The 20,679-nt window shown below is 41.4% G+C and overlaps 1 protein-coding gene and 1 long non-coding RNA gene across 11 annotated transcripts in view; one reads left to right on the top strand and one right to left on the bottom strand.

Annotated features, from left to right (window-relative positions):
• Positions 1–1,374: 1,374 nt before the first annotated feature.
• Positions 1,375–15,517, bottom strand: LOC148189904 (uncharacterized). The gene is made up of 3 exons (XR_015776203.1): positions 15,397–15,517; positions 11,926–12,169; positions 1,375–5,297 (listed from the first exon to the last, which is right to left on the bottom strand). It is a non-coding gene; the product is annotated as an uncharacterized LOC148189904 (long non-coding RNA).
• Positions 14,835–20,679, top strand: part of nfixa (nuclear factor I/Xa) — a 119,060-nt gene continuing 113,215 nt past the window's right edge. For 2 of the 10 annotated variants that reach the window (XM_042484812.2, XM_042484817.2), the window contains exon 1: positions 14,844–15,728. In XM_042484812.2, coding sequence (XP_042340746.1) covers positions 15,726–15,728 — 3 coding nt within the window. In that variant the 5' untranslated portion in view covers positions 14,844–15,725. Of the gene's footprint in view, positions 15,729–20,679 lie in introns of all 10 variants that reach the window. The other 8 variants (XM_042484816.2, XM_042484813.2, XM_042484810.2 and 5 more) reach the window with 8 other exon arrangements.

Here is a 20,679-nt window from a genome sequence, read left to right as displayed (position 1 = left end):
TATGTAGTGTGTGACAAAGTGTGCATACTAAATACGATCGACTTTTAAGTGTGCTGTTGATGCACACTGTTCTTTCTTGAAGCTATGCACGAAGGAAATGAAGGAGCTCACAGCTAAAAAGAAAAAATACATTTTAAATAAATGATTGTGCACAGTAGTGAAACACCTCTGGGGGTTTTTAGATATCAAAAACAAGTATTACATCTTTTTTCTTTTTCTTTTTACATAATTATCAGAAATCTTACATTTTGACATCTCTGTGTGAAGTTTAATCAGCTGTTTTTCCAAAGATCCTTCCAGTGTCACATGTACTGCATTTTCTCCTAAATTCCCTGTTAGTATAAAATTATAAAGTATGTTCATATTGTTTACTAACTAACTGAACTGTCTAGAATTAGTTTGTATTAGGGCTTTGGGATAAGGCTGTGTTGAGTGTGTTGATGAGATGGAAAACCAAAGTAACATCATATATAAGCCACTAGAGGCCACTAGAGGCCCTGTCCATAGGATTGCATATTGCACTGATGTATGTATTTCAGCAGGGAGAGCTCAGTTTGACTGTCTTGGTAAAGTCTTCCTTAATTTTGAATTTATTTATTTTGGTAGTAATAGTAATTATTTCTTTTTAAATATATGATCATTGTTTTTAGATTTTCCTTTTTTAAAAATAGAGACAAAGAATTACCATTTTCACTACTTATATTACTTAAAAAAAAGAAATGAAAGGGGTAACTGTTATATGTTTCACAGTTTAAGAATAAGCTATATTTAACCAGCCTAAATTCAAATGAGAACTTCTTGTACAAAGATTTTGCCAAAACTAGAGGTATGCTGCAGTTGCTCACGGCTCCTATTCATTTTACATTCAGGCTCAATCGCACTTAAGTGTGCTGTGACGGCTGAAGCCAGACCACAATTTTAGTTTCACTTTGAACAAATGCAACTTTGAGGTCAAGGAACCATTTAAGGGTTGCGAAAAAGAACAAGAATCATCATCATCATCATGTTTTTTGGGTTTTTTGTTGTTGTTTTTTTACACAAAACACACACTCAGATTATTATTAGCATGGCTGCTGCAGCTCTGACCTTTGCATTCATCTCTATCAGACTGTGTATGCTGCTGATTAGGAATTTCAGGTTACTTCTGCACTCGCTGTTAATTACTTTGGATGAGAGTGCACAAACTAAATGCGCACACACAAAGTCACACGCTCAAACATTAGCAGGGACAAAGAAAGATGCCAGTATGAAAACATTAACCATCAGTGGAAATCCAGAGCCAATTTTAAAGTTAGCACTTGGATTTGAGACTCTCTGGGGTAAGTTTAACAAAAACAAACACAGAATGTACTCGCAGAAAATGCATGTATGCTGTTTACTTTCAGTTCTTTTGTTGTTGAGTTTATTAATCAATGCTGTGTCATAGCCAAAAACACGCTATAATATGTTTTTAGTTCATGTTCACACATATACAGTTAGATGATTATTGAAACAATACAATTGATGCAAACAGCAGAATAGGAGAAGTCCATTGTATGTGTGTGTATGTGTGTGTTGTACTGTAGTGGTTTGTAAGCATGAGTTGGCGCGCAAAGTTGAACTCTGTGGCCATCCTTGCCGCTGTCCTGGGTTTCCTACCAGTGTCTAAGCATTTAGCCGAGGTTGGCACAAGATGTCCATCACGCGCACACATGCATGTGCACACACACTTACACAATTGTATGCTTTATAAGGTGCCCACCGATGTCATGGCAACCCCATATCCTCAGCAAGAGGGAAGATGCAGTGTGCCAAAAAAATGCCATGGTAACTTTTTTTTTTTTTGAAAGCCACGTTGCCCAGAAACCTTTGAAGCTTATTAAGTGAAACCAGTAGGGAGACAAATGGAGAGAGAGAGAGAGAGAGAGAGAGAGAGAGAGAGAGAGAGAGAGAGAGATGAGAGTGCGTCCTGTTCCAGGGCCAAAGTGGGTCTTTGTTTTAGGGAAGGGAACATTGTGAACCTGCAGTGAGGAGTCGCAGCTAACTCGCTAATGGCCAATTCAATGAGTTTTTTCAGTATAGTCGAAAAGTCCACCTTAACTTATCATGATTATGATGGTGCATTGAGTCCTGTTTATCAGCAAAGGTTAACATCCATGTCGAGCTCACACTTTTTCATCTACTTTAAAAGGTTGCACTAGTCTGCGATCTGGCATGGCATGGTTTTGGCAAGAGGTGGCTAATGGGCAATATTTGATGGAGTGTTTTGAGGTGTGTGTGTGCGTGTGTGTGTGTGTGTGCGTGTGTGCGCGCGCGCTCGCTTTTTAATGTGTGTGTTTGTGTGCAGGATTGCATTTTTTACCCACGATTATGTACCTGCAGGCCTGCATGTGTTCATGTATGTCTTTTTGCTCTCAGCTCACGTGCACGCAGGTGTGTTTACATGTGTGTGTGCGTGCCCGTGCCCTGGCTGTGTAATTAAATCAGTCCATTTCTCCTTGAGTTAGCTCGCGGCGCCAGCGGTGCTGCCCAGTGAGACAGTGTCAGGGTCTGCCAGTTTCATTAGCCCTGATGGATGACCTCATGACAAGCATTACGCTCACCTACACTTCAAAAAGAACACACAGCAACTTTGGATGAGTGGAAAAGCAAATGTGTGTGTGTACATTTGTGTGTGTACACTTGCCAACAGGGACAACAGTATTTCATTTCATGCCCCTGCGCCCTGGAACTACTATGTGTGTGTTTGCATGTGTGTATTTCGGTATTGTAATTGTGTACATATGTGAGACAGCCTGCAATTACTTCTTCATGTTTTTAATCATATGTGTAAGTATGTGTGTGTGAGTACAGTGTGCAAAAAACCATTGTGAGCTGGGTGTTGTCCCTCTTGCACCCTGTGTGTGCATGTGTGTGTGCTTGTGCGATAGCATCGCTCTGCGCATGCCCATGTGCACTGTGTACACTGTGCACCAGGGGCAGGGCTCGGCGCTTAGTTAGGATTTTTGGTGGCGATTTCCATATTGCCTGGGGTCATGTGGGCACGGTGCCCACTCCTGGTGCTGTGGGTGCCCGCTGAGGCGTGGGGAGATTAAAGCGGGCGCACGGTGCCACAAAGGGGCCTGTCTAGTGCTTTTTAATTCCCCTAAATTAGGGCACAGTGCCAAGGCAGCTCCCTGCTATGGCAAACACTCCATAACTGGCACCATAACTACTGCTCAGCAAGACACAGAGAGAGAGCGCGAGCGAGAGAGAGAGAGACGCTGAACACTGGAAGAAAACATTCCCTCACTCTCTCTTTTTTACACACTTGGACACACATGCTTGCATACTTGTAATTAGCAGTCTGTAGCCTTTGCTAGTGTGCGGGGGACTGTCTTGGTAATTCGCTATCATTCACATCAATTCAGTCCTATTCACTGACTTCAGTTGCAATGATGTCAGAATCACCAGTGGAATGTGCATACTGGTGTGTGTGAATGTATTTGTGTGTGTAAATGTGCACACCCTGAGGGCAGTGGCACGCCACTAAAGAAACAGTAGGTGGACACTTGGTTGGTATTCGTGTGTGTCTTTGCATATCTGTGAGTGTGTGTGTGTGCATTCATGCCCTCAGGGTAGTGGCATGCTGCTAAAGGGCTAGTGTACGGACACTGGGGTGTGTGTGTATGTCAGGTCTCTGAGGTCCTTTTCTCTGTCTGTCTAATCCAAATCCACTTTCTGAGGTGCGGCGTTTGGCATTGGTGCATCATCTCAGAGCACTGCCAGGGTCTGTTGGTTCGTCATCGGATCTCTGATACCTTTGTATCCCATCTCATACATTTCTGCGTTTGATCCGGCATTTTATTAATGCCATAACAGAGGCACTGTTAGGTTTAGAGGGAAGCTGCATTGGTGCTGCCCTGAAATTTATTTTGAACAATTTTGAAGCAGGTCCTCTTTTTCTTTTCCTGTGTAACACACAATCAGGCTTTGGTCAAAACATGCAACACAAAGCATTGCAAAGTATGATGCAATATATGGGCCGAGAGAATATCTTGGGCAAGTCTGTTTGTGCGTATGTGTCTGAATACAAACGCCTGTGTTAATCCCAGTCTCTCCCAGCATCTGGAGCCTTGACACAGTTTAAAGGGCTGGCTGTGTCCGCACAGAGCTGGGCCAGTGCTCACACACACACACACACACACACACACACACACACACACACACACACACACACACAAACACAGAGCTATCTAGGGCACCAGAAGGCCCAGGCAACGCCAAGGCAGAGGCTGCCCACTTTGGCACTGCGAGGTGGGGCTGCGCTGGCGCTTTGGGGGAGAGAGAAATGGCACGGGTGTGTGGTAGGTGCTGGGAGAGAAGAGGGGAGAGGAATGGGTGGGGGTGAGGTGTATGTGTGTGTTTGTGTGTATGTGTGCATGTGTGTATATGGAGGGAGAGGGGGGCACCTGGCATGTGATAATAACCCTGGGAAAACGCCCATTCCCTCTGAAGAGGAAGGGGGGGGGGGTTACTCTGTGTGTGTGAGAAAGACAAAATAAAATGCAGACAGGGAGAAGGGTGTGTGTGTTTAAGGCACTAACTCCAGTCTTGGAGCGGTCCATCCCAGTGTTCTTATGCTAATGTCGTTTCTGTCGTAGCTTGGAGGACAGGTGCTACTTTTCATCCACAGCTTGGCATAGAAGGAGAAGAAGACGAGATGCCTTCTTGTTCTTTCCTCTCAGTCTCTTTTCCTCTCTTGTCTGTCCCTAAAATACCTCGCCACCTTTCCTCATAGATCCAATAATAATTCCTGAAACTTTAGGACACACTCAGACACAAACACATATGTAGCAGGGCAGAGACAGGGTACTATCTGCCTCTCTTGATGCCGTCTGCACCCCCTGCAAACGCCCCCTCCCTCCACACCCTCGTACTATCCCCTCTCCTCTATGTAGCACCACAGATGCCCATGTTGCCCTGCAACAGCTGTCTCACCATGTGCCCTACCAAGTGTTGCCACCCAATGGAGGGGAGAGGAAGTGAGGCGGAGGGAGGAAGGGAGGGTGCTGAATTTGGATGGGAGGGACAGGGTCATGAATATTAATTTTTATTCTGTCTTTTTCCATCCTAAAAAGGAGCTGTTGTCGTCTACATGGTCATCATGTGTCTCGCTTTGTCTTGATTATCGTTTTATAATCATCATTTTTTGTTGCCTCGTCGCTCACTCAGTGTTTCTGCTTCCTCTATCCCTCAGACTCTCTCTCTCATTTGGTTCTGGATTTGGTCGAGGTGATGGCCAGCGCCCATGTTTCCCCCCCGGTCACAGGAAGCCCCTGGAAGCAGAGCGGAGAAGGAGGGGACGTCAGTCCGAGGGCGCCTTCCTATTGGTGCGGCAGGTTAACGACACTTACGGTGACCAATAGCCAGAAGAGGGGCGCATAGTAACAGCGGGGCATGGAGAGAGGGTATTTTCAAATGCAAACACTGGTCCAACAAGTCAGGTGCAGGATCCAGACTCGATTCAGTGACAGAACAAAATGGAGGGCCGGGATGGTGTGCCGCCATTTTGGGGCAAAATATTTTGAGTATGCATGCCATGTCTCCTAATTAAGTAGAAATAAGCAGTTCAGACTGTAGGGCAAAGCCGTGGCAACAGAATGACCTCCAGCATTAGTGTTTGTTTGCTGAAAATTCTCAGTAGCGCCCCAATTAATGAATAATAAACAGTATATTTCTGCCCGAGCACAATGTGATTTAAAGGTGCCACAGTCACTACTAAGCCGCTCTAAGTATTCCGCTAATTACAGAAAATTCTTTCAAAGACAGACATCTGTGCTCACAGACAAAGCCATACCTGTGAGTTTCATTTTTATTGTGAAATTGGAAAAGTAAAGCAATGAGGCGCAAAAGATGCCAGGACAGATGGATCCAAGAGTAGAGTACCATCCGAGAAACCGATGCCACATACTCTTCCCCTGTGGTCTTTGCTGCATGCTAAATAAATGCAGACGAGAGCTTGAGATGCCCAATAAAAGAAAACTAATAAAAAAGTATAGGAAAAAGTAGGAGAGGAGTTGTGAGCGAGCATGGCACGGCACCCTCCTTGTGTATTTGTTCATTTAATTTTGAAGGGATGAAAGCAGACAGGCATAAAGAGGGGCAGACGTAGAGAGATCACAGCATCGTGTACCGTATTGGTGGGTAGTGTGCCACACAGTCTGCCTCCTAAAGCAATAAATCTGAAACAGCATAATAGATAAACGCAATTCAGAACACAAAATACCCTGCGAGGGAAAACTAATAAAAAACTGAGTGATTAAGTGGAATCAGAGCTCTTAGGCAGTATCTGGAGATAGGGGCTGTCGCCATACAAAGACCAGAGCGGGCCAACACAACAGATGAGAGAGCATAGGGACGGGGGGCCGAGAAAACGAGGGCTAAAAGCAGAGGGAACGAGAGACAGATGATGGAAGCGAGGAAAGGAGGGATGGAGGAGAGAGAGAGAGAAAGTGAGGGATGGATGGGGCAGCAGATCAGAGGGAGCCTCTAGTGTGTCTTGCTCTCCCTTTAAAGAAGAGCCAGGAAAACAGATTAGGAGTCCTCTTTTCTCCTGGGGGAGCACACACACACACACACACACACACACACACACACGCACAAACGCACACACAACCTCCATTCAACCTCCTCCTCCTCTTCACACAAACATATAAACTAACTAACTTTTACACCGCGCTCGCCGCTGACCTGCCCGGCCCAGAACAAATCTGCTCGGTGCTGAAGTCGTGCCCGCTCGCAGAGTGGGTGGAGACACAGAGACACAATGACAGCCTGTGTGTGCTGCAGTTTAGGTGACCTCACATCAGGTCACGTTTGCTAACTGTTTATGACACAAAGAGGAATGATGTCAGGGAGTATCACACAAATGCACACAGTCTTACAAATACAGACTGCAGTGTGTCATTGTGTCCTTGAGAGCAGGTTGTGGGTCTAGTATTTCGTTCCCATAATAATAATAACAGCATTAATAATAATAATAATAATAGAATAATAATTATTTTTAATAACAGGTTTGCAACTACAATTATTTTCAATAATTATTAATCTGACCACTGTTTTCTAGATTAATCAGTTATTTGTTTGACTATGAAATGTACAAAAAAAATGTCCAATTTCCTAGAATTTAAAGTAATTTTTTCATTTGATACAGACCCCCAAATTATTCATTTTAATATCGTAAATGACAAAGAAAAACAGCAAATTATCACATTTGAGGAAACTAGCAAATATTTAAACGTTTTTGCTTGAAAAATGACTGAAACGATAATTTAAATATCGAAATAGTTGCAGAGTAATTTTTTGCTCATCAACTCATCTGTTAATTAACTAAAAGTTTTATTTCTAATAACAATATAACAGTTGTCTTTTTTGTGAAAAAATATGTGATTCCTAACTGAGCTCATGCTTTATCATTTGAACTGTGTGTGTGCGTGTGTGTGTGTGTATGTGGTGCCTTATCAAAGCTGAGCCTAATGTCAGCCATTGATAAACCACTGCACTGATGGAGACAAAGACACTACACTATAGTCACAGAAATATTCTTGGAAAAATGAGGTGTCTCTTCAGAAAGACAAACGGCTCGACACGTTCCTCTCCTCCCATGCTGCTGATGTTCGTCTTTGTTTCTGACCTCTTATTGTAAAATGTGTGGAGATTGACAAAAAAAATTACAATTATTAACGTACTCTTAAACATGCCAAAGTATTTAAACAAAACTAGTGAAATTTCTGCATTCAAATTTTAAAGTTTATCAGCAAAATCAACTTTTCATATCAAAATTAGTAGATAATTTACTGCTATATTAGTATATGTGATATTATTGGATTGTTTTTACTCATGCATTATCATACAAGCAGCATTTTAATGTTGCAGATGTTCTAGGTGGAGCCAATTTTAATTTGATATACAGTTGTGAGGTTTCATCCGTAACAATTCATCATATCTTAGAAAAATGGTCATGTGTTTAGGTTGTAAAATATTTATTTGCAAAGTAACTTGTGACTGAAGCTCTCTGAAATGTTGTGAAGCAGAATAAAACAAAAATAGCTCACATTTGTACTCCACGTAATTAACTTAGACATATGAGTGATGTGCTCAAATTTATTGTGTATTATTATCGCGCTTAATTAAACTAGAAGACATTTAATTAATGTCCCTGAGTCCACACCTGTCCTTTAAAAAGAAATGCTAACAAAGAAAGCATTTTTAGATTATGGATACAAAATGTAAAACAAATTGAAGAAAGTTTTTGGTGTTTTTGATGGCCAGATATAAATTGGTCACTATCATTGTGTGCACTGTATTTCAAACAGTTTTCCTAAGCTATAATATTTTGTATTTTTATATCATTTTTATCTGAGTAAAATAATTTCTGTGGCGTTTTACAAAGTTGTCTGTTTAATTTATCATAAAGTTCATTTAAAATATCAGGAATAAGATTATCAGTCTATTAAGGAAAAACTACATTTTGATTTCCAACTAATACTAGTTATGTTTGAAAAGAAAAGGAGAAGATTACCTTTTATTTTTCAGTTTAACATACCTTTTTTGTAATTAAAGGTCACTCCCCTTTTACCTATTAGAATGTGTAGTCTTGAAATGTGTAGTTCTGATGTCACCAGCTTAATAAAATTCCCCCCAAAAAATAATCTCAAGAAAAAAACCATATTGTCTGTTTTTTGGCCTCAGCAGGTGATTTCAGCATTGCTTGGGATGATTTTAGAGGCCTTATTCTACAGTGTTTAATCAAATAAAACATAAAGATCTGTAAGTGAGGAAACTCTCCTGCTGTTGCTTCGAAATCTGTAGGTTAAAAAGTCTCCATGACCGTCAAGTGGGAATGTGCTCGGCTGGCAGCAGCAGTGTGAACATACTCCACCCTCCATCCCAGTCCCCTGTGCCAGGGCCGGGCATTCCTCACCCCTCCAACGGCCGGTTAGTACCCACTCTTTCTTTCTGTCGCTGTTACACACAAACACACACAGACTTACTCGCTTTTTGTCCCTGTGCGACTCCTTCACACCAACTATTTCCTTCCTTCCTTACTTTGCCACAAACATTTCCTCCTTTGCAGCCGTCCCATCCTTCACTCTTCCTTTCCTTCCTCCCATCTTTTTTTTTTTCTCGCCCCCTCCAACTCCAGCAAACCCTCCATCTCCTTCGCTCTCCCTCCTCAGCTGCTCTCTCACTACTCGGGTTTATTTGCATGGCAGAGCGTAAAGGATGCAGACAGTGTGAACAGGGCCAGCAGAGCCCTCCTGTGTCCATCCAGGCCAGGGCTGAGATTTGTAATGCTAGACAACACTCGGCAATGCGGGGATAAAAACCTCGGGCCGCCGCAGACAAAAAGAGCCTTGTTTTTTCCTTTTCCTTTCCTACTGCACTCCTCGCATGGAGACGCAGAATTCTCTGGGCCATTTCTTTTAGCGGGGAGAAAAATGGAGATTGAAAAGGGGGAAAAAAAAGTTCCACCGAGTATGACATATGGTCTTAGAGCACACTATATTTTGTATGAGTGAGTATTTAATTTTCCCCTGACTTGACTGCAGCAGAGGGCAGTGAGAGCAGGCTGGGATACAGGAGTCAGAGCGAGGAGTGGCAGCAACACTGAGGCCTTTGGTTTTTTATTTGTATTGTGTTGTACTTTGTAGCTGCGCAGTGTTGTTTTGTTGGCTGCTGGCACCGCTATGAATCTAACATTTGGCTTATCATTTAGGTAAAATGCTCTCTATTCTGTAGCTCAGACATGTTGCTTTTGTTGTATTTCTTACATCTATTTAATTGACCGTTTAGTTCTATTTGTGATCTTGTTTGGCCTAACTGCGGGTGTTTGTAAATTTGTAGATAAGATTTATACATTTTGTAAATAGCACAATGAAGCTGTCATTTTCCCTAGCACTGTTATCTCCGATTTTGTTTATTTTAGGGAGTGCGGTTTAGTGAACGTCTCTCTTTTTCACCTTCACCTCTCAGGACAAAGAATTTTGTTTTTGTTATTTTGACCTTGGTTCACCCTGGATTAAATCACTTCAGTTTATCATCATTTGTAACGATAAATTATTTTACTTAAGACGTAAGTCTGTGTTGAGATTTTGGGGACCGACATAGTGTTTTTCTCCTTTACCAAACACCAGGTGTGTAAAACATCTGTTTGATAGATTTCTGAATTTCTAAGAAGCCATATTCTTTCTCCAGTTCCTTTAAAAATAAATCTAAGATGTTTACTTATATTGTTATTCTTATAATACACTTCAATATTTAATAATTTATTTGATAAAAATGCGTACCTGTTGATTAAAGTTCATATGGCTGATTTCACAATCTCTCTTCCTGGCTCGTTCCTCTTAACTCGTAAACAAGACTCGGTGCCAAGTGCATCTTTGATAATATTTATCTGCTGCAATTTATCACCTGCAATTTATCGCCTGTTCTCTTCTCTGGTAATTACTTTTCAACATGTCAATCATGGTTTTTACTGTTATATTCCAGCCCGGGGATCTTAAACTTGTAATCTTGAGGGGTAAAAAAAAAACATTTTGGGGTTTGCAGACAAGCAAGAGAAAGTCCCTTCGTGTTGTCTGAACTTTGCCTGTGTGATCCCACAGTGTGCCCTTCTTCTCCTCACACAGTGAGGTTTTAGGGAACTTATTGCCCACATAATGCTGGGTCTTAAAACAGTGTGGTATCAGAATCATTGCGGTCTGCAGTAATGGCTGGTTTAGGTTTAGGGGGCTGTGGTGAGATGCACCGCTCAGGGCTTTCATTAACCCAAAGCTCAGCCTAATTGACGCTTACATGCTTCCTTACATGATGAGGGCCGCTGCACGCCAACAACTTTCCCTCCAGTCTGTTTTTGTAACTTTTGGAACATATCAATTTAATTTATTTTTTAGATTTTTATACGTTTTCTTTCAAAGAACATTAAAAAGAAATAAAACTTGTTAAATTTTCTGCGGTTTACTCCCTTTTCATTGTTATTTTGATATTATAAATTTAGAGTTTATGATTGCAATTGACATTTAGTTACTCTATTATTGCGTCCCCTGTCTCCACAAAATATAACAATCGGAATAGTTCAGATGGTTTAGATGTCATGAACTGAGTGGTTTGGGGTTTTAGGAGGATCAAGTTATATTTTAGATCAGCAGTCCACATTTTCATTGACATTATTGAATGAAAAAAACATGGGAAATATTGCCTAATTGAAACGAGGTCAACTGCTATAAGCATATGGTGCATCAGCATCGAGACAAGGGAGTATAAATTATTATTTAGGCCACATTAACAGACAGATTTCCATGGTGTCTCCTATGTATGATTCAGTGTTCAGATTTGAAATTGCCAAATTTCAAAATATTTGGTTTATGATTTTAATCAAACATCTAGCTGTAACAAGCAACTTCATAGTTTTTAGTCCATAATTTAATAATTAACAATGCGGTCGCGCTTTTTTTGCATATTAAATACTTAAGTGTTCACCACGTGTGATCTTTTTCTGTTTTTATTTAAGGCCTGTTCTCCGAAATTGCTCATAATAATACATTTTTCTTATGAATTAAGGTAATGCAATTATGTGAGTTTCTTAATTATTGGACAGTGTTTTTTTCTGCACAGTTTTCCTTTAGTTGTGATTTGCAGGTAAAATGCATAGGAGGCAGTATGTTTTTTTATTCCCCTACAATTTTTCGATTTTTAAAAATATTTTTTTCGGGCCATTTTTGAAATTGTACTTTACTCAAGAAAGCCTCGCGCTGCATTTTTGATTATTGGTCACTCGTATAACACCTGATCATCGTGCGGAGAAATGATCTTTTCGATTCCACATTGGACAACAATAAAACACTTTTTGTTCGTTCTAAAAACACATTTTGCTCGATTTTATTCCTGTTTTCGTTTTGTTACCTGAAATTTGAAGGAAATCTGTGTGGCCTTCTGCAACTTCCGGGCTTTAATTGCTCGTGCTGCTGAGCACGCAGTGCGGACTAGCTGTACAAACTGTTGTTTGTAGATTAATTAAGGGTTAAGGGAAAAAAATCGTGTCCTGGGATTATTCGGGGTTTAGAGGCAAGTTTTGGTGTTTTTCCAATCAACTGGTCATTCTCCAAACAGGCCGTCGGGCATGTGTGAGCCTCCCAGTCTGCAGCATCTGTAAAAAGACACCAGAATTAATATTCAAACGAAATGGAAGGAAAAACAATTTAGGAAGGTCACGGTATAAACTATGAATATTACACAAACGCTTCCGGCTGATGTCATTCAATCAGTAAATCATGACAACGTGTAGGATTATAAATTACGGTGTTTTTAATCTCGCTACTATCATTATTATGATGACGATTATGATTATTACTATTATCAGACCTATTAATATTATTGTTATTATTAGCTAAATCATTATTATTGCTGTTTATTCATCTGTTATTGCTACCCTCAGTGCCTTGGATAATTATGATTTTTTAAAATTTCATATTTATATTTTTCTGAAGGTAAATAATTAAATAAAAGGTATATACATTATTTTTAATACATGTTCAACAACTTCAACAACTCTAGTTATCGTTTAGGCTAATTATTCGTCATTATTGTAACTAACTGTTGCCAACTGCCAACACAGTTAATATGTCAGTGCAGCAACTTCTGGTTTGCTCCATGTCCCAACGAAGGACCACAGCACAGCTTCCAAATAATGACATCAAGAGCTTAAAATTGTTTTTGACATGATCAAAATCCATACATGTGACAAAAAAAGATGAGACTCACTTTTGAACTCATGTACATTTTTAACAAATGAAATTGGTATAGCAATGACATTTTATTTTGAAAATAAAATCGAAATAAAGACCAAAATCTCTCACCTAAAAACTGGCCTCACGAAGTGTTAATGAGCAGATGAGAGTCTGCAGCTGAGAAAGTCAATCTAGTATTTGTTTTATGTGTGTGTAAGACATAATAAAAATCAGCATTTAATTAATTTAATGTATTTGTTAGTCCCATAACAGAATTAGAACTACAAAAGGGACACTTTTTTATGTCTGCTGTTGAGTGGATGAGGCATCCGGGCCTCTGCTACCTTCAGTTCTTGTAAAAAACCCAAAAATATTCACACGTCATCCCACTGCAGACACACTGTCGTGTTAAATGAAATATTTCAAATTAGTCTGAAACAAAAACTTAAATAACAAATTCAATGACGGATGAATAATTGATGTGGCCAAATGTGTGGGGAGGTCAACATTTAATTATTGATAAGCCGTCATGTTGGAGGAATGTCATTAGACGTCTGATTGGGAAAAAAAGACGGATAACGACACACGCACAACTGAAAATTAAATATAGTTAACACGCAGACTTGCAGAAAAGTCAGTACTGAAGGATTAGGTTTCAAAATTACTGCATTCATCTGTAGTAAGAACTCAAATTTAAATTTTGTTATTTACTTGTTTAGCAAAGGCTAAAATTTGAAATATGAATTACAAAGTGTCTTTAAAAAATAGCTTGTAGGTGCGCGAGGGTTCTCAAACTGTCTTTTCTTCTTTTCTTTCTCTTTTTTTTAATTTGAACATATTTTCTAAAATTGATGTACTGTTTTCTGTGTTTGTTTATATCTCTTTTATCTGCAGCATTTTTAAGAGAGCATTTTTGGTGTGTCCCTCTCTTTTTTGGGCACCATCATGTCTCTAAAACGTCCTGCTGGCCAAATCCATCAAAACTTGATGCTCTCTGCTCCAGGACAGGGCCAGGTTACATAAATAACCACTGTCTTAATTTGAAACTCCACCGACGTTTTGAACTTCCCTTTGGCCCTTCTCCTAAATAATCAGAGAGCATGTCCACATGTCTTGTCTTTCTGTTGTCTTGGACGGCTCTGTTGCTCCTGGCTGCTCCTGGCTGCTGCTCCTGCTGCTGCTGCAGGCCTCTACTCTCCACAACTATCAGCACTTTCATAAGAAACCGCACATTTTGCGCTCTGGACTTATTTCCCCAAAGTCGCATCTTTTATGGCTTCTAACACAACACGTCTGTACTCTGTTATATCCCAGACACATTTAATCCTGTTGCTTCACTGCGTCATTCTGCAGGGAGACACTGTGGCAGTAAATCTTTGTTGGTGTAGTGTTTTATACAAGCTTTAAAGTTTGGTAAAAATCCACCATTGCTATTACGCTTACCCTCACTGCGAACAACAGCATCACCAGACTATATTGAACATCCCTAATTATTGAATGCCCTGCCTTTAAAACCCAGCTTAACCTCCTCGTGCTTTCTGAACTTCATTTGACACAGACTGATAGCTGACAAAGGCTTTTTTTTATAAATATTTTGGTGATCAACTGCATGGAAACAGAGAGATCACTGTCACCGAGCGCCTCGCTTTTCCTTAAATGAACCCATTGAACCCACTGAACCCGTTTGTCGCTCGATCTTTGCTTCCAGATTATACCGTTAAAAACTACGGAAATTAGCTCGGGTCGTGCCCACAGTGCCACTTTTGAAGCCTCCAGTACACGCAGGCGGTAGGTAGGAGCCAGTGCAGCCCTAATCCCCGCCGTCCGTGATTTAGCCCCTGGTCCTCCTAATTCTCCTAAAGCCCCAGCTGCTCCCCTGGCCGCTCCGCGCTCTCCGCGACAGACTGCACACCGCTCGCTTTATTAATAATTCACCTAATAATTCACCAGTTCGACGCTGCCGGCTGAAGCACCGGCCCCCACCTTCACTGTAAACAACTGCCCTAATTCCCCCGTCTATTATTTGTGTGTATGTGTGTGTGTAAACAGGACGCACGGCTGCTGAGGTGAGCTATTTAGTGGCTGATATTTTTTTTCGGGGAGGGAAGTGCGGGCTATCAGCCGGAGCGCACGGAGAGCTTCCATTTTTACGCACCGAGGCATCCAGAGCCTCCGTCGGAGCCCGGAGCCGACTACGTGTCGCTGTGCAGGCATTCTGCTATCGGCGAGGCTGTAGCGATCTGAAGAAGCAAAAAACGCAAGCTGCTCTTTCATCTCGTCAGCTTTGAGAAGGAGGCGGCGAGGGACCAGGGGTGTCCCCCCGTTTGTGTGTAACACCGCGTGTGTGCGTATGTGTGTGTGTTTGTGTGCGTTTGGAACAAGAGAGAGAGGAGAGAGAGAGAGAGAGATACGAGGGTAAAACAGATCGGACGCGCGGCGCGGGAGACAGCCGCTTTTGGACACGTTTTGGAGACAGAAGCTTGCCCGACTGCAAAGGCTGCACACGGAAAAATAATATAAACACAACTTACTTTGCATCACTTCTCCCGTCCATTATTTTTGTTATCGTGTTATTAATATTATTTCGGGGAGCTTTTTTTCAGCGTCTCCCAATCTGCTGGACAAGTTTGGCCGCTGAAGGACGCACCTCGGGACTTTGACGCAGACGTCTCCCTGACTTCTTGCCGCTGGACATGGGCGCATCTGAGGCCAATCTGCGGTAGACGGAAGGATCGGAGCCGCTGTCCTCTTTTCCTCCTATCTCTTGCAGAGTGGACCCACTTTTGAAAGAGCTGTGTTTTTTTTCTATCTGGGCCTAAGGCCGACTTGTTTAAAGGTCCTTTTTTTGCTTCCGGCAACAGCGAAGAGACCAAGTCTTCCTCCCTCAGCCCTCACTCCCTCTCTCACTTTTTTGGAAGCTGAACTTTTAAAGGAAAATGGGGCATTGAGAGGGTTGGCAGATCTCCCCACGCTATAATGGTACGTGCTGTGTAACTCAATAGTTCCCCTCTGTTTGGGTCTATAGGGTAAAGTCTATAGGACCGAACATAAACCAAACATTGGTTGTGTTTAACCGAAACCCCGCAGTTAGTTTAAGGTTTTTAATTTCTTTGTAAAAGACGCGCGGAGGGAGATTTGGCTGTGGGAGTGTGAGGCCATAGATGACGATACAGCGCACCTGTGTGTGTGTGTGTGTGTGTGTGTGTGTGTGTGTGTGTGTGTGTGTGTGTGTGTGTTATGTATATAATCACCTTGCATGCCTGCCATTTTTAATAATTATAAAGCATCTGAACTCAAATTGATTAACAACAATTGCACCATAATTAAATATGCCGATTATTCCATTTCACTTGCACAACCATAACGTTGTATTGTAATGTATCATCATATTTCACTCTATAAAAATGCCTAACATTTTTTTGTAAACTTAACTTTACTTGCTTTCCATTGCACGTAATTTCTTTTCACTTTCCCCAAAGACGTAATAACGTTGTTATCTCGGATGTAATTTACAGCATCTTTTTTCCTAATTGAAAGTGATTCAGCCTTATTGATGGGTTAACATTGTGCAGGCTGAATTGTTTGCAGAGGCGTTTTGGTGGCCCAGTAAATACACATTTGACAAAGTGGAGGCTGATCTTCCTGCGCAGCTCAGATCAAACAGAATAAAACACACATGCGAGCGCAGACTGCGGAGATCTGACAAACCCGGCATATAGAGATAATATATGAGGGATATGCGTCATTATTATTATTATTATGATGCTCTGAAAGCACCCTGTATGAGACGCAGGGTTGTTGCACAGCTATCCTTCTTGCATCCGGGCTGTGCATTTTCTGTCTGCAGCGGCTGCTTTTTTGTTTTGTTTTGTTTTTAATCAATGGGCACTTCATTTGCGTAGTTGATGACACTTTATAGTGACTACAAGGGGGTGGGGAGGTGAGGTGACACACAGACCGTCTTTGTGCCCTCAGGACAAGAGCATGAATGAGAGCACATTCGTTTAGTATTTAATGTTGAGCAGAAAATCAAAAGGGAGACTCTCTGGTCGGATGATGATGTTAGTATAAAACCCTGCAGCGTTTAGAGAAATAAATATTGTATTTCACTGTCATCCGAGAATTTTTTTTTTAAATTATTTTATTTTTTTGGAACTTTAAACAGTTTCTGCCAAGCTGCATTTCAAAGCTTTTTAATTATGACCACAAATTATAATTATGATGGCCCAAAATTGTGACCTACTTTTTAATTGTAATTGATCTTCATTATAAGAGATTACTGTTAAGGTGCTACAATATAACATGCTGTAGCTCACAGGGTTGATCTGTTGAGCTTTTGGTTTAACAAAGTCTCATTAACATATTCTAAATTAATGATGGTTGGTTTTTACAGGCATATATAGACATATAACACATTTGAGGCAAAGAATACATATTGTCAGATTTTTTTTTAATTAAAAAAATGCAACACAATATTCCTGTTGCACCAATAACATGGCTATTTGAACACAGATTGACCGAACAGTTTCACTGTGCTTTATTAATACAATTCGACAGTCCTCTGGCAGGTTTGAGGTCAGGCCATAAAATTGAAATGTAATGGTTTATGTAGACTGAAACACAATATGAATATGATTTTTGAATTGGCAATGTCTTTGTCCCACCAATAAAGATAATAAACACAGCACACATAGATTTTGGGGGATACATACCTCATATTATTAAGACCCCCCCACACAAACACACACCAACCTCTACACGCCCAAAAATTAAAAATAAAAATAAAAACATGAAAGTAGTAGATGACTTTTATTTTGACAGACAAAAATGAACCATGAAAAGGTGCAGAACATGCAAAAGTGGTGCACAATGAATGCAAGAAATTCAGTGCTTGATATTCAGTTTTGTTGCAGATGACCACTGAATCCTCTTAATGTTGAAACAAAATTGTCACAGCTAACAATACACATAAATCATCAGCAATGCAAGAAAATGAGTGCAATTGTTGATACAGTGTATTGAAAACTCATGAGACGATTTTATTGCTTTTTATTGATTGCACTGATCGCATGTGGTATGTCTAAGTCATATGTTGTTGTATTTCCTATGAACTGATTAGAAAACATCTCAAATTCAGTGTGTAGGTGACATTCGGTGTCATTAACAATAAACAACAATCCTGTAAGCAATGTAATTATACAGAGCATCCATGACAAGTTTTCATTCTGCTCATTTACTTTCAGCAACCAACTTTACAGGAGCAACTTGATTGTGGTCCCCCAGATGAACGACACATACATATTTTCATCCATACTCATCAGTTACATAACTTCATTCCAGGGTCACCTGCCAAAAAATGTTTGTTATGATGTGACAGCCAGTCACACCTGCACAACAACACAAACAGGCCTCAAGTGGCTCAAAACGTTTCAGGCCACATGTGATTTGTGATGTCAGCTGACCAGTTACACAGTATGTCTGTGTCTTTTAAGGTGAACCAAACACTTAGACAATGGCTCATAATTGGCAGCAATATTACAATACTCACTCTGTTTTGATTGTGGGCCTATAATTTCACAGTTGGTTGTGCTGCGGTTGTTGCAGAGAAAAACCTGCCAACCACAGAACCTGTCAGTCAAATCAAAGCCAAGAGTGTTATTGGTGCCAAGCTGGGAGGTGGGTGTGAACCGTACCATGGTATTAAATACATTTTTAGAGTATCATTTCAGTTGAGTTGGAAGTGGGTGAGACATTTGAAAGGAGCTCAACGCGCTGCCTCATTGAGTCATGCACGATGTGTGTGTGTGTGTGTGTACGTGTGTGTGTGTTGTAATGTAACTCTATGCTTTGTGGTAAACTCTGCTGTATTAGAACCATAACCACAAGAAAATCTCCCCACAGATCAGTCCCTGTGTGACACAAAGGGCTGATTGTATACCAGCCCACACCTCATTGTTAAATGCACATCGCCCGTGCGGCGAGGCCTTAACTGAGTGTGGTTGGGGCCATTAAAAGAAGCATGAGTAAGAATCCGTGTAGGAAGAGTGGTGCCACTGGCGTTGAGTTACCTTATGTACGGAGGTGGCGTACGGTGAAAGCAGCGAAAAATGTTGCAGCCCAGGAAGTTCAGTGTTACAGTTGGCGCGGTGTTTATCTAAAGGCCAGCCTGTCGAGCAAGATCAGTAGTTGACAGGCGAGGTGCCAGGCCGAGTGAATCTTGGGGTGTGTCACACTGTGTGCTCTGTTCAAACTTGTTTTGCCGTAACAGTTTTGGTGAAATTATGTTGTTGTTTTTTTTTCATGGAGTCGGGACAGCTATTTTCAAGGCTGGCATAGTTTCTATCTATTACTCAGGCATCCAAAAGTTTCAACCTTACCCAACTGACTTGAGCATCTCTCATTCCAAGCACAGACACTTAAAGGTTTCCGGCACAAGACGAATGTTTTTCTGCCTATGTGAAATAATTTTATTCTGCGACCTCCTGCAGTAAGGCCTCCTCAACAGAAACTGTTTTCGCCGTGTGCCTCGCACCTTCTCCAGAATCCCACCGTTTACTTTTGTGTAAAACACAACTGCACAATTAAGCCAAATGCAATCTTCAGCACTGCATCTTGGCTGTACTTCTGACCCAACAAAAACCTTCAGGACCTGCAAGTGGAGTGAAATAATTAGCCCCACTCTGCTTAGCCATCCATCTATCCTTCTTTTTTTAATGCGGCCCCTCAGTTTCTCATCTTCTCTCTCATTCTCCCCGTTTTTCCCCTCCACCCCCCCTGAGATGGCTGTGTGAAAAATCGTATTTTTCCAACATTTCTCCCCGAGGTAGCTTTGGCAGGGACTCACACGGCGGCCATTTCTGCCTTTCATACACCCCTCACACACCGTGGAACAGATCGCCGGTGCGGCCCGGCGTCTTTGAAGTGGTTGCCATCTCACGCAGGTTGGCTGGACTCTCTCCTTCTCTCTCCCCACCCCCCACCCCCTCTCCATTTTCATCCTGTGCCTTAAACTTGGCAGTGTTATTTTCAGCCACCAAATCATGATGATAAGACACAATGGTGGTGATAATAATTATGGTTTTTTAAAAGATGGACTGACAGCGGCAATAGTGCTGGTGGTTGATGATTGTGCAGCAGCCAGAATAAATGCTTGCTGGAATCGAGGAGAGGACTGCACCAGGTGTGTGAGCGGTGTAAGTTTTTTGTGTGTAGGTGGCGACTTATTGTGTGTGTGTGTGTGTGTGTGTGTGTGTAACCACAAACGTGAGATGCAGAGAGACAGAGAGGAGGATCATTGATATGTTGCCATTCATGTGCTTTAAAATGGAGCCATCTGAGAACAAATTCCACCATCAGGGCCTTTCATACACAAAGCTCTGTGGAGGTGTGTGTGTGTGTGTGTGAGTGTACGTGTGCACGTGCAAGTGTGTGAGCAGGTTTCGGAGATCTCACCTCCAAAGAATTTGGCCATATGGTCGTCAACACATATACCCAGAGAGGGAGAGAGAGAGAGAAAGAGAGAGACAGATAGAGAGCGAGCCAAGGAACGACTGTGCGAGATGGTGAGGGAGAAAGTGAAAGAGAAGTGTCTTCTTTTGTGAGCGGAGGCAGCAGGAAAGGCAGTTTAAAACAGATCCTATACCCCTACCTTAGATCAGATGGCTCAGACAAAAAAAAAAAGAAAGAAAAAAAATCCTCCATCGCATCCCCTACTCCACATATTTGTGGAGTGGGAAAATCTGTCTCAATTAACACATTTGCATTGGGCGATGATGGACTCCAAATAGGTCACTGACTCAATCTCCCGCCTCCGAATCTTCCCTCTAAAATGTTAATTAAGGAGGGCTTTGAGATTTTTTCGCTCAGGGCTGGCCATATGGGCCGGGCATATGCTCTATATATATAGTACAATATATAATTCATACACTGC

Source organism: Plectropomus leopardus, chromosome 3 (assembly GCF_026936395.1).
Source record: "Plectropomus leopardus strain MGB_pleo_1.0 chromosome 3, ASM2693639v1, whole genome shotgun sequence".
Lineage (NCBI taxonomy): Eukaryota > Metazoa > Chordata > Actinopteri > Perciformes > Serranidae > Plectropomus > Plectropomus leopardus.
The sequence above is the reverse complement of the archived record's forward strand: the minus strand, read 5'-3'. Positions and strand labels throughout refer to the sequence as shown.